This window comes from Amblyomma mixtum, chromosome 7 (genome assembly GCF_055824585.1).
Source record: "Amblyomma mixtum isolate Tamu chromosome 7, ASM5582458v1, whole genome shotgun sequence".
Classification (NCBI taxonomy): Eukaryota; Metazoa; Arthropoda; class Arachnida; order Ixodida; family Ixodidae; genus Amblyomma; species Amblyomma mixtum.
Window position 1 is genome coordinate 140,888,449 of NC_143018.1, and position 13,906 is coordinate 140,902,354.

The following is a 13,906-nucleotide window of genomic DNA, read 5'->3' on the forward strand; positions in this document are numbered from 1 at the left end:
GGCTGCTTTATTTAGTTTAACCTTCGGGGGCTGGGGGAGCGTCCACGCACGGCGTAACCTCGGCTAGGAGATACAAAGCGCGGGGACGATGGCGACGGGGAACGTGATAGGCGGCTCGGCGATGAGTATTCTTCCCGACGTAAAAACTCCTCGATTTCGGCTGGTCGCTGGCCGGGTCGGGGTCGTGGAGCGTCGTAAGAGAACCCTCGGATGCTCAGTCTTCTGTATGGGCAGTGCCGGAGGACGTGACCGGCTTCGGCACAGTGGAAGCATAGTGGGCGGCGCTGGTCGGGAGTAGTGCACTGCACGGGCTCGGGCCGGGCCGGGACATGATCTGTTTTGGGGCCTGAAGTTGCGGGCCCGGGCCGGGCTCGGGCTTAAACCTGCGGACCCGAGCCGGGCTTCGGTCCGTATAGAAACGGCTGGTGTCCGACTATTCATTCACTATTGCAGAGTGAAGCACACAATTGCGGCATTGGAGCAACGGCACAGGTGAGCTATGGGTTATAGTACGCGCTGAGAAAAGAACTAAGCTTTATTGATTGACTTATTTATTTCCTTGTTTCCGCACCGCGGTGGCTTAGTGGATAAGGTGTTGATTACTGAGCCGGGGAACCAGGATTTGCTCCTCGCCTCGGCGGCCGCATTTCTAATTAGGAGGCAAGCATGACAGCCATGTACTTTGTATTATCATTGCTATTTGAAGAAACCTATGTGGTCGAAATGATCCGGAGCTCTCTTCTTCGCTGTCTCTCACAGCCTGACTCCCCTTGGGCCCTTAAGCCCCAAAAACATCGCTTTCATTTTATAGCTATATTTTTCTCGTGTGAGAAAATTCACAAACTAAAGCGCGTTTGGTTTTCTTTTTGATCAGCTGACCGGAACGTCTCGTAAATGAAATAGTCACAAAATCTCGCGACAGTTTGTAAATCTCATCTGATAACCACATCTATCCCTCCTTGCTTCTTCAGCCTGGTTGACATGACAAGTGTTTTGCCCTGTAAGTTATCACGTGGTTCGCGCGTTATCTTCTGCTCCACCAACGAGAGTAAAATTTAACCGGTCTTAATCGCCCATTGATCGTTCGTCATCCCAAAACATACCTATACACTATTAGAATTGCATTCGGGAAGGACATATTAGTTTAGGACGCTTATAGTCTTCAAAACACACACCGTGAAATACTCAAGCCTTTTAGCTTTTCGTTTCTGCTGAAAAGCGACTAGTTCGGCTAAGAGTTAAACCTGTGAGATCGCGTTCACTAAAAAAATGTCATCCCACTGCTTGCTAGGCAGCTTTAATGTTTATACTTCGCGGGCGGCAAAATATAACTGATTAAAATCATAGGGGAATGCAAAGTAGTCTATTACGCGCGTATGCAGCCCTTTTTATTTGGTTCTCGGAACTTCCGAGTTTACCTTTGCGCACGTACACGAGATCAGTGTCCAGAAGAGGGCCTGGCGAGCACTACTCTTAATCACTTCCTTCTGGGTCAAGAAGAACCAAGTTTCTGCAAGCCAAACTCAGAACCTTTGTCGGCCAGTTTCTTATCGGTCTAGTAGCAGTCTACTTGCTCAGAGTGAGCAGTATACCTCAAGCGGTACTGTGAAGCGGGCCGGGCCGGGCCCGGGCTGGGCTGGGCTTCACTCCGGGATTCACGGGCCGGGCCGGCCTCACTAGAGCGATAATTTAGCGGGCCTGGGCCGGGCCCGGGCTTGAAGCCGCGGGCCTGGGCCGGGCTCGGGCTTCAAATTCAGCCCCGTGCAGTGCTCTAGTCGGGAGTTCTCCACTCGTCGCATTTCCTCGGCTGCGCGCGTCGCTCGTAGGACGCGCGGGTTGGGGCGAGTGGGCGGCGGTCCAACGCAGCTGGCTGAGGGCGATAGGGGCTTGGGTCCCGTCGTCGAGGTGCAGGACGGCGCACAGCTGCGGCGTAAGTCATGGCTGGGGGCTGCAGAGGCTGCGTGGGTGTCGGCGTCACACCCAAGGCCTGTTGAACCTCGTCCCGGATGACGTCAGTGAGCGATGAAAGTTGCGGCTGCGTTCCCGTTGGCAGCAATCGTCGAAGCTCCTCTCGCACAACTTCACGTATAACCTCCCGCAGGTTATCGTCAGGGTTGCCAGATTGGGCTATTAATAGCCAAATTGGGCTACTTTTTATCCGAGTTGGCGTCAGAAATTTCGTTTTGGCTATGTGGCTACTTTTGGGCTACATCTTTTTCATGCGTGAAAAAAAAGCTAAAGCAGTTATAATGTGCTCTGTTACAATTACTCAGGGACAGAAATAAAAGTAATTGAGCGCGTCTGCTACAAAATGACAATTTGAAAACGCTGTGTTCGAGAAAACTTATATGCGTCAGGCAGTCAAGAATCACGGCCTTTTGATTTATTTTATAGAGTGGACACTACGTGAAAGTTGCCCCAAGGAAACACTTTAGGGCCTATAGGCTCCACTTAATCCGCGCACTAACGCCAGCCGCGCGCGCGCGCGCCACCGAACATAGACTCTTGCCGTCTGCACATGTGAGCGTTCTCCCATTGAAGGCGCACCGCGGGTGACCTTGGCGCCAGAATAGAGGGAAAACACAAAAAGAACTTAAGTCTCCCTACGTGGTGCGAATGCTTAAGCATTAAATGCTACTGTTTCGCTTCTGTTCCGTGGTTTCGTGATGCTCACAAACCGTAGGCGTGGCCTAGTGGTTTGGGCGCCCGCTTCGGCTGCGGTAGGTGGCTGGTTGGAAACCCACCAGCAGGCATGTCTTTTTCTTGCATTTTTTATCCTGGCTCTGCGGACACATTCTGCTCAAGATACGCATGAGGCAAGTAATGCGTAAGCATTAATAAAGTCTTTTTCTCTCTCTTCCTATTCTCATGGTGGACACAGCAAGCGCGCCACTCGCAAGAGCCTACGCTGTTTTCTGCAGCCTCAAGCGGCACACGTGCAGCCCTCGAGATTCATTGCGAGCTACGCGAGAGCGCCGTGTCCGTCGCGTAATCCGCGTGCACTCATGCGGAGCCATGGCAGCCATGGCGCCATCCTTCAGCGCGGCGCAGAACCCACTGTACCTAATGAGGGCGGCGGAAGTTAGTGGCATAACATGGCATTAGATCCGTCGCTACGAGAACTTTAATCAGAATGGGCAAGTTGGCGAAGTACATCTCGAACTACAAGAAGGAATGGAAAAAGGAGCCGGAATTCAAGGGTAATATGTTTTTCTCATTATTGCGAACATGCTGTTAGACTGAAGATAAAATTGACATAGATTATCAGATAATGACATATATCCTTGATTTATTCTGAGCTCATGCATATCACCGAATGTAGCTTCAAGATGGCGCATGCTAGATGTTTGAGGTGATGCCCTCAATGAGAACTTTTCTCTTAATGCATAAAATTGAAATGTGAGGCTGCGTAAGTATACAGCAAGGCATTTTCACTGTCGATATGCCTAATCTGCGTACGAACATTTAAATGGCGAAATATTTCTAAACTAAAGCTGCGATTGCGTTATATCGCGCCGCCGTTCTTTTGCGCGTAAAGACTGGCTGTCGTCATCAGCCTGAGGTGATATGGCCTATTGCCGCGCCAGCAAAGTGGAACTGCGGCCCCATCTTCAGGACCTGGTTAGCGCGCATGACGGAGGCGAAACGTAACAACGGAAAGAACATGCCGTGTGGACCACCTCAGACATCATGTGCTACAAAAAAATGTAATATGCAAATGTTCTTGCCAAAAATTTATTTAGTATGCCTAAGAAATGTCACAAAAATATTTTTGGCTACTTTTGGGCTACGCATAAATTTCGCTATTGGCTGCGTTTGGGCTACTACTGAGGTCAGTTTGGCTACCTGAGGTCGGAGCGATCTGGCAACCCTGGTTATCGTTGTTAGCGGTATCCATGCAGCTTGCTGACAAAAAGCGCTGCTGGCGGTCATACTGGCGGGCTCGGGCGTCAAGAGTTTTCTCCATTGTGTATGCCTCTTCTACGAATTCCGCGACGGTTTTCGGTGGGTTGCGAACGAGGCCGGCAAATAGTTGCTCTTTAACTCCTCGCATAAGCAACTTCACCTTCTCTTCTTCCTTCATGCTCGCGTCGGCACGCCGGAAGAGACGCTTCATTTCCTCTGTGTACACAGCAACGGTCTCGTTTGGGTGTTGTATGCGAGACTGTAGCAGCTGCTGGGCTCTCTCCTTTCGCACGACGTTCGTGAAGGTCTTTAGAAGCTGCTCCTTGAAGGTTTCCCAGTTCGTGAGGTTAGCTTCCTCATTCTCAAACCAGACTTTTGCTGGTCCCTCCAAGGCGAAGACGTACCTAAGTTTCGTGGCATCGTCCCAGTTGTTGAAGATAGCCACACGGTCGAACTGCTCCAGCCATTCTTCGGGGTCGGCGCCAGGCGAAGCGTCGAAGGTTGGTGGCACCCGGGGCTGGTGAAGAATGATTGGAGTCGTCGTCTGGGGCAAGCTCATGGTAGACGTTGCGGCTGGCTTCCGCTTCCGGGTAGGGTCTGGCAGATTCCCAAACTCTGGTGCGTCCCCTTGCAGGCGTCGGCTAGCGCGGTGGACTGGACTCAGGTCCTGCGGTTGATGACTCAGAGGGCTGGCGTCACGGCTTGTAGGGGGTGTCCGGTACATGGAAGGCTACCCAGCACCTCCACCAGATGTCACGTTGTAGTGACGGCAGTCAAGCGGTCAGGAAGACACCAGAAACACTTGCAAACGAAGCTCTTTATTTGGGCTGACTTGCGCCCGCAAAAGAACTGACTCACTCGGTGGCGGCGTAAGCAACAAGCGTGCTCGTCAATCGTCGAACTACGAATGCCCGCCGCTCGCGGCATCGCTCAATTTAAAGCCGGCAAAGAAACTTCCAGATAGCAGGACAAGATCGTCTACAGTAATCTGGAAAAACCTAGATGCAGCCTTTCATGGCTGCGATCAATCGAGATAGCAGGACAAGATCGTCTACAGTAATCTGGAAAAACCTAGATGCAGCCTTTCATGGCTGCGATCAATCGAGATTAGACTGGTCGCTTCTCGCGTCACGAACAAAAATGAACAAAAATGATAACAGCCCTTTCCTGCAGCCTTGAGCGTGAACGAACAAACACTACAATGATACGTGGCAATATATACAAAGAAAAACATATTCAAATATCTAATCGAACATTCAATGTCTGTTTAGTGTGACTAGAAATTTCCGAAACAGGTAAACATGAAAGTGTTGTGTGCAGTAGTTTTTAAAACACGTTTTTTTTTTTTTAACTACACTGACTAAGCACCATACCAAAAAATACAACCGGCACAGAAATGTATTCTGCTTGATTAGATAGCATACCAGTATGCAAAATGTAATCTGGTCGTGCATAACGAGTAAAGGAATGAATTCCATGAATTTACACGACACGCTACTAAAAATAACATGACAGGTAGTACAGGTAGTAAAACCTCATTGCTTCAGAGCTAAAGGGTTGGTTGGTTTATGGGGTTTAAAGTCCCAAAGCGACTAAGGCTATGAGAGACGCCGTAGTGGAGGGCTCCGGAAATTTCGACCACTTGGGGTTCTTTAACGTGCACTGACATCGCACAGCACACGGGACTCTAGAATTTCTCCTCCAAAGAAATTCAACCGCCGCGGCCGGGATCGAACCCGCGTCTTTTGGGTCAGCAGCCGAGCACGCACCCTAACCACTGAGCCACCGCGGCGGCTCAGTGGTTATGGTGTTAAAGGGATTTATTTTATTTATTTTATTTATTTATTTATAAATACTGCTGTCTCTGAGGAGAGACATAGCAGGAGTGGGTGAATACATGAGTAAAAACAAATAACATGGGTAGCATAGAAATAGATAACACAGAAATATTAAAAACAGATCAACGGGTGAAATTGTTAGGCAACTGAACAACAAACTCTTCAATTGGCAATGAACGAAGTGAGCCGTCCAATCCATTCCAAATTTCAACGGTTAGAGGGAAAAAAGAAAATTTAAAACAATCTATATGTGGTTTGAAGGGAACAATGTTTAATGGGTGGTTCCGTCGGGTTGCACGTGCGCTTGATGACACAAATGTGAAGGGTGCCTGAATGCCAGATGATGTGTGAACGATCTTGTGCAGCATAATGATGCGTTCACGTGTGCGCCTATGTTCTAATGTTTGTAAAGATAAACTGTGCATATGGGAAGAAGGTGAAAACTTGCGATCATACCGGCTGAAGATGAATCTTATTGCTTTTTTTTGAACTGATTCTAAACGGTCAATGTCACGCGCGTAATGAGGGGACCAGACAATTGAGGCGTACTCCAGGATGGGTCGAACTAGTGATTTGTAAGCAGTTAATTTACATTCCTTCGTGGCATTTTTTAAGGTTCGTTTGAGATAACCAAGTTTGCGAAGTGCTTTCCCAGATATGTTATTTATGTGAGCATTCCATTTTAAGTTATGCGAAAATATAACGCCCAGGTATCTGAACTCGCTGACGTGGGTCAAGCAGTTACCGTTGTTACTGTAAGAGAAATGCAGCGGATTCTTTTTGTTACCAAAGGTCATTGCAACTGTTTTAGTGAAATTAATTTTCATTTGCCATGCATTACTCCATTCACAGAACAATGAAAACACTTTGTTTAGTTCCTGTTGATCATCGGCGTTAGCAACGTTGCGGTAAAGCACACAGTCATCGGCATATAGGCGTAACTTCACTGCGGTGTCGTTAGTAACATTAGCTACATCATTAATAAAAATTATAAAGAGTAGAGCCCCAAGCACCGACCCTTGGGGCACACCTGAAGTTACAGTGACTGACGATGACTGTGCATGGTTAAAAGTGACGAACTGGGATCTTAAGTGTAAGTAGTCGGTTATCCAGTCCAGTAACTTATTGCCGTTAAACATGGTGCGTAGTTTACGAAGAAGCTTATTATGGCAGACCATGTCAAATGCTTTGGAGTAATCTATAAATATTGCATCGATTTGATCACGGTTATTTAAAGCGGAAGCGATGTCGTGAGTAAATTCAATGAGCTGAGTGACAGTGGAAAAACCAGATCGAAAACCGTGCTGACAGTGTGACAGTAGATTATGACAAGTTAAGAACTGAACAAGGTGCTTGTGAATAATGTGCTCAAGAAGCTTGCAGCAAGTGGAAATTAGGGAGATCGGTCGGTAATTACTAATTCGTTGTTTGTCGCCAGATTTAAACACCGGGATGACATTGGCAATTTTCCAAGCCCGGGGAACGGAGGATGTGTCCAGTGATTTGTTGAAAATCACTGTAAGGTAACGGGCACTCCATTCCGAGTACCTCTTTAAAAACATGTTAGGTATGGCGTCTGGTCCCGCACTTTTAGTTGTGTCAATTTTTACTAACAGATTGTGAACTCCAGGGTAACTTACTTCGAGGTTGGGTAACTGGTGTTCCGAGCTATGAATGAAGGGAGGATTGGTACCATCATCAAGATGAAAGACAGAGTGAAAGTAGCTATTGAAGGCTTCAGAAATGGTTACAGGATCAGTGCAAGGCTGCTCGTTGATAATGAAAGATACAGAGTCATGGGAAGAGGGTAATATTGTTTTCCAAAATTTCGATGGGTTCTCTTTCATGAATGTTGACAGTGTTGTGTTGAAGTAAAAGTGTTTAGCTTGTGTCATTTTTGTCTTTAGCTCCGACTTGAGTGAAAGTAGTAGTGAATCGCGGCTTTCGTTTCCTGGCCGGCTGCGCTTGCGCAAGCGCAATTGATGCGTCTTATGAGATGAATTATGTCTCTTGTGTACCACGGATGCTTTGGGTTATGTTTCACACATTTTGTGGGGACGAAATGAAGCACACAGCTATGTACTAAATTATAAAACTGCTCTAACAAAGCATCAACACCACACGTTTCACTGTCTGTCACGAAATCTCCGAAAGACGACGCTAGCAGTTCAGTAATAGCACGGTCGTTGGCACGGGTAAAATCTTTAACAATATTGAAATTCGGCTTATGGGGCTCACAAACCACATTAAATTGCATGAAAACACACTTGTGATCTGACAGTCCGTCGACTACATCGCACTGAAATCCGTATTGCAGCAACTGTTCATTAACAAAAACAAGGTCAAGAACAGAGTTTACTCGAGTTGGACATTCAACGACTTGTGTTAAATCATATGATATAGCCATATTAATTAGGGATTCACAAACAACCTTCTCACGACCTGTTGAAATTAACAACTTCCAATCGATACAAGGAGCATTGAAATCACCTGTAATGGTCATTTTATACTTGTGGAGCCTGTGTTCCGCTATGTATTCTGTAATGTGCGAGAAAATATTTTCCGAATCGGGCGGACGGTACACAGCACCCACGACTGTCACGAAACCAGAAATGTTTAGCCGGCACCAAACAGACTCAGTATTCGGAAGTTCTGGCAATACAAAAATTTCAATGCCTTTCCTAACGAACAGAGCTACGCCCCCTCCTCTAGCAAACTGCCTGTCGTTTCTGATCACCGAGTAATCTGGAGGCAAAAATTCTACATCTGATATGGAGTTGTCCAACCATGTTTCTGTTACGCAAATAACTGACGGAGTGTAACATTCTACAAGCCAATTGAAATCTTCAATCTTATTAAGCAAGCTTCTAGCATTTAAGTTCAAAAGAGTCATTTTCTGCTTTTCTTTCTGCTCATTTCTACCTTTCTGCTCATTAACAAGTCACTCTGTGTCCCTAGGCAATGCAGCACGTGCAGCCTTGACAAGCCTTTTGGAAACATCATCCCAAGTGTAACGAACACTGTCGATTATCAGGGAATCGTATTGCAACCTATACTTATCTGCTTCTTTGCGGATATCAACCGAGTTGTCCCAGAGAGCCTTCCTAATGTGCCGTACACGCGCAGAAAAGTCTTCGCTAATGTGCGTATCAGATCCTTTTAGTTTTCTGGCGTTTTTAAGTATGGAAAGCTTGGTTCTAAAGTCTAGCAGTTTAAAAATGACAGGTCTCGTCTTTTCAGTTGTTTGCTTGCCAAGCCTGTGACAGCGTTCAATACCTTCACATTGGATTCCAAGTTTGGAATACAGTAACTCCGATACAGAAGCCAATAGCCCCTCAGAAGTTTCATTTGATGGTTCCTTCAAGCCATAGATGATTAAGTTATTCCTACGGGATCGGTTTTCCAGGTCAGCATTTTTGCGGTCAAGTTTGGTAATGACATCTTTAAGATTCTCAACAGTTATCTCAAGATCATGAACACGCTGAAGAGCGTCGTTAGCAGTTGAAGCCAACGCCTCTATGTGCGTAATACGCTGTTCAAAGGTAGCCATTCTAGAGTTGAGCGCGGAAAGCTCTGCGCTGATTCGTGCTTGTCCAGCTAGCAGCTCCGTTAGCATTTCCTCTGACTTTGGGCCTGGATTTGTCTCGACATCGCCGGACAGTTGCAACAAAATTCTTAACGAATGCAGTAGGCAAGAAAAAATACACACAAAGTGCTGAGGGTCTGGCAGCAGCAATAAGAAACGATCATCGCTCCTATAACATTTGAAAGCGTATTTGTGGCCTACCTGCAAAATGAAGCACACGTGTTTGCAAGAACCGTTCGCCATGCCGCTGCCAGACCCACTGAAGAGGATTGGCCGGTGTGTTGCTTTTATATCCCGTCGGGTCCGTGTCGATGACGTTCCGGGGTTGTGCCATGCGTGGTCGAGACAAGCGAGATCGACGGAAGATGAGGTTATGGTTGCATTGCCATCTATCGGTTGACAGCAGGAACTGAATGGAGGGCCCGTGAGCGTGCATTTTCCATGAAGGAAGCTTGAAGAAGAAGCATTGCTCAGGAAGTATGGTCCAGCGATGCTTGCGGCTATCTGCAAAATGAAGCACACGTGTTTGCAAGAACCGTTCGCCATGCCGCTGCCAGACCCATTGGAAAAAATTGGAGGCTTATCAAGGTTAAGCCCAGTGGATGCGAAGCATGTTAAGCAGCTGCCTCAGTGTGGATGGGGCTAAGTAACGGAGACGTGGTTTTAGGTTAATCGTCGAACTTTATTCTTTGCAGCCCGACAAACACACTCTTATGGTCCGTAAATGCATCACTCTTGGTTTGCACGTCACTTCTTGACCGCATACACGCCCGGCGCAAAGACGCTGGCGCGGTTCCGGGCACAGAGACTGACGCGACGGCGGGCGCGCGCCGCTTCATCCCTGGCGTGACGTCACATATCACGTGATGCAGCGATGGTGGCGCCGCCACCGCGTCGCGCGCGACGGCGCGAACCGAAGCGTGGAGACCACCGCCGGGCAACGTCCGACGGCGCGATATGAGGCCCCATCTGCAGCCGGTGTGACGTCATCACGTGACGTCATCTCACGTGACCCCACTTCAGGGTCAATGGTGGCCACCGCCGGGCGTCGCGCGAAGGCCCGAAACCTACGTTAATATGCTTCGCATAATAAGAGCTAAAGGGATTGGAAATAAAAAGGACTAGGTGTAAAAGCGCCCGTCCCTGGGAAAATATGCTCAAAACCTGAAATGCGGCAATTCCTTATATGAGGGTCCATAGTACAAATAGCGAAACCCAGTCAAAAAAAACATTGGAACCAATTGGATTCCCAGTGGGTTCCAATTGATTCCAATTGGACGAGTTCAGTTTCCAATTGGTTCCAATTGGAATGGTGTTCCAACTGGACGGTCCAAATGGACTATCCAAATGGACCGTTTGGGTTTCCAATTGGTTCCAATTGGAATGGTGTTCCAATTGGATGGTCCAAATGGACTATCCAATTGGACCATTTGGGTTTCCAATTGGTGAGCCCAATTGATCTTACCCATTGCATCCAATTGGTCTGCCGAACTGCACCCAATTTATCCAATCCAATGCTGCCGCGGTGGCTCAGCGGTTATGGTGCTCGGCTGCTGACCCGAAAGACGCGGGTTCGATCCCGGCCGCGGCGGCTAGAATTTCTTTGGAGGAGAAATTCTAGAGGCCCGTGTACTGTGCGATGTCAGTGCACGTTAAAAAACCCCAGGTGGTCGAAATTTCCGGAGCCCTTCACTACGGCGTCTCTCATAGCCTCAGTCGCTTTGGGACGTTAACCCCCATAAACCAAACCAAACCAATTTATCCAATGAATGTTTGCATGTTTGTCGAAAAAGGTAGAACTAATATGGTACTTACAATAAGAGCTATCAGCAGCTTAGCCTAATAAATTGTACTCATCACCTACACCACCACTGGAGCTGAAATTAAATTAAATAACTGCGCTCAGTGGGCAAGCGCCACCGGCCCCAGCATGACAGCCTAATAAATTGGGTATATAAGTTGGAGCAGAAGTGTGTTCTCTGGATGTACATATTGAGCTAATGTATGCTACTAGTGCCTGAATGTGCAGTGTTGCTTGTGTGTGATGTATGTGTGTCTGTTGGCTTTGATTTCCATAAAAGCATGTTAATTTCAATTCCGTAGAAAAATGTTGATTGGCACTACCCAGTCAAAAAAAACCATTGGGACCAATTGGTTTTCAGACACCATTGGAACCAATTGGCTCAAAAGCCAACTGGAACCAATTGGTATTTCCAATTGGTCTTTCCAATTGGTTCCAATGGTGCCCAAAAATCAACTGGTTCCAATTGGAAATCTCAATGTTTTTTTTTTGACTGGGAAGGCCATGACGACGGTGCAGCATGCTTTCAGCACTTTGTGTTGGCGCAGTTTCAGCACTTTGTATTCCACCTTCAGTCAATCTGCCCATACATTGTGGTTTTGCCATGGTGGGATTATTGAAAATCTGAGTTGTTTTTGATCGCTGGCGAATATTCAGAAATTTCTGAAATACCCTCAAATTCTTGAATATATTTCTTGAATAGAATTTGAACCGAATAACAGCATATTCAATTCGTATTCAGAATTTGGAACACTCACATACCCCTACGCAATACATGGGGAAAGGAACAAAGTGCTGCTATTTTCATCCCTGTGCTGGCCACAGCGGGACTCATGGCATTGAATGCACTTTGTACATCATGAAATCTGTATATGCAAAAGCCTGATGAACTGAACACAAAGCAGCACGTCAGTTGCTTTTATTATTTCGCAGTGCAAACATGCAAGTTTGAATGCGCTGTAACATAAGCACCAAGTGCGTGCCAGGAATATTATTTGCAGTGGAAATTGAACAAGTGGACTGTTTGTTTTTTTTTTTGTTGCGTGTGAGTGAAGCCAAAATGCACATTGGGCACATGGCTGATTAGGCTTTCGCCCGGTCCAGTGACAGTGGTCAGCTGCCACAATTGAGAAATGGCAAGTCACTGTTTCGTATGACATTTAAAATGAGGTAGGGTAGGGCACTTATTCATTCCCTGCAGTGTTATTATTTTGTAGATGGCACGTCTAAACCAAAATTCAACCATACATATGGCCTTTCGATTTTACTTTTACCTTACTCTCTTGTTTCTCGTTCCTTAGATCTGCATCCTGGTGTAAGAGCCCATATGCATAAAAAGTGGCCAAAGCTGAGGCACTTTTTTGATGTGTGGCACATTGCTAAAGGTATGTGGCAACACAATGCGTGAGATAACTACCACTGAGTTCGCCTGGCTTTATTTTGCCCAGGTCTCAGGAAAAAGCTCAAAACTGCCGGGAGAAGTCAGCACTGTGGCTCCATAAGTGGCTGGATTCAGAGTGTGATAAAACACCTTTATTATGTTGCTGCCGCAGGCGCGGACCTCACTGTTAGCATATGGCGCAGCTTACTTAATCATATCTGCAATCAGCACACTGGACACAAGGGACCCTTCACCAATTGTTTTCATGGACTGCTTGAGAACAGAGCATGGTTACAGAGAGGTAAATATTTTGATTTTGAAAATGTCCAGTGAAAATGTGACCGCATGACCTGCACATCATAGTGCATTGCATTTAATGAAGGAGTAATTGCTCATTACCATCCATCTCAGCACAACCACAGAGTAACAAAGGAAAGCTATACAGCTTTCTCACGAGCTTCGTAACTGAAGAAAACTTGCTGGGCTAGGACAAATTTGAAATTCAATTTTATGCATACACAGTGGCTGCCTTCAGCTTGTATTAAGAGAGAATAACTCTTGCCTAATCATGCAAGAGAATAACTCTTATGTAATTCGGAGGTCGTGGGTTCGGATCCTACCGGCGGCAAGTGGTTGTTTTTTCTTCTGCTTTTCTAATCAATTAGCTTTAAGCAATAACATATTCACTAATATAAATTGATCAACTCCACAAAATAAATAAATTAATTAAAAATCCCCTGTGCCCCTTGGTTTCTGTGACTGTTGGCTTCTCTCATCTTGCCTTGGATGGCATACAACAAGATGAATATTTTTTTCCAGAAGCAGCGAGGCTTGAAAGTAGATTGCAAGATAGTCCTTTAGAGAAGGTAAACTCACAAGTTTTACTGAGATATGTTTTTATTCACTACAGACTTCATTCAACAGGAAGCATTCAACAGTTTGCTAACTCGGTTCACACCTAAGTCCACAACATATTCACCGCGTGGCATGAAAACGAGGTATAAATTTTTTCGTAATTTTATATAGAAGATTATGCACTGATTCTTGAAATTCTTTCAGGACTCTGCTTGCCGTGCTTCATTTTAACTAAAATGCCTCACGGAAGCAAGCACGAACGAAAAGTGGAAGAGAACGTTGGAAAAGCCGGTTGAGCAGGATACGGACAGGCACTTTACAGCTCGCAAAATCTCGACAGAGCCAACATTTGGTACGCAAAAACTTTGTTTTGCTTGCATGATACGGAGGAATGAAATGGCTTGAATAAATTAGCAGTCACAGGTGAACTGCATAGCAGAGTACTCCTCCATACCTTCACAGTGCTTGTTTGATGCTTAGAAACAGCAATCCGACAGACTATCCATAGCCGCCTTCACATCTCATGCCAAAAAACCTTG

General features: G+C 46.3%; 1 protein-coding gene and 1 long non-coding RNA gene across 2 annotated transcripts; one reads left to right on the forward strand and one right to left on the reverse strand.

Annotated features, from left to right (window-relative positions):
* Positions 1-8,685: 8,685 nt before the first annotated feature.
* On the reverse strand, positions 8,686-9,881 carry LOC149337723 (uncharacterized). The gene has a single exon (XM_089554505.1). It carries the CDS (start codon positions 9,874-9,876, stop codon positions 8,686-8,688), a length of 1,191 nt encoding a protein of 396 aa, XP_089410631.1. The 5' UTR covers positions 9,877-9,881.
* Positions 9,882-12,583: 2,702 nt separating this feature from the next.
* LOC149337724 (uncharacterized) lies at positions 12,584-13,703 on the forward strand. The gene is made up of 3 exons (XR_016284655.1): positions 12,584-12,813; positions 13,423-13,510; positions 13,572-13,703. It is a non-coding gene; the product is annotated as an uncharacterized LOC149337724 (long non-coding RNA).
* Positions 13,704-13,906: the final 203 nt, after the last annotated feature.

Coding starts and splice junctions, on each gene's coding strand:
- LOC149337723 (XM_089554505.1), bottom strand. CDS start 9,876: ATGGCGAACGGTTCTTGCAAACACGTGTGCTTCATTTTGCAGATAGCC.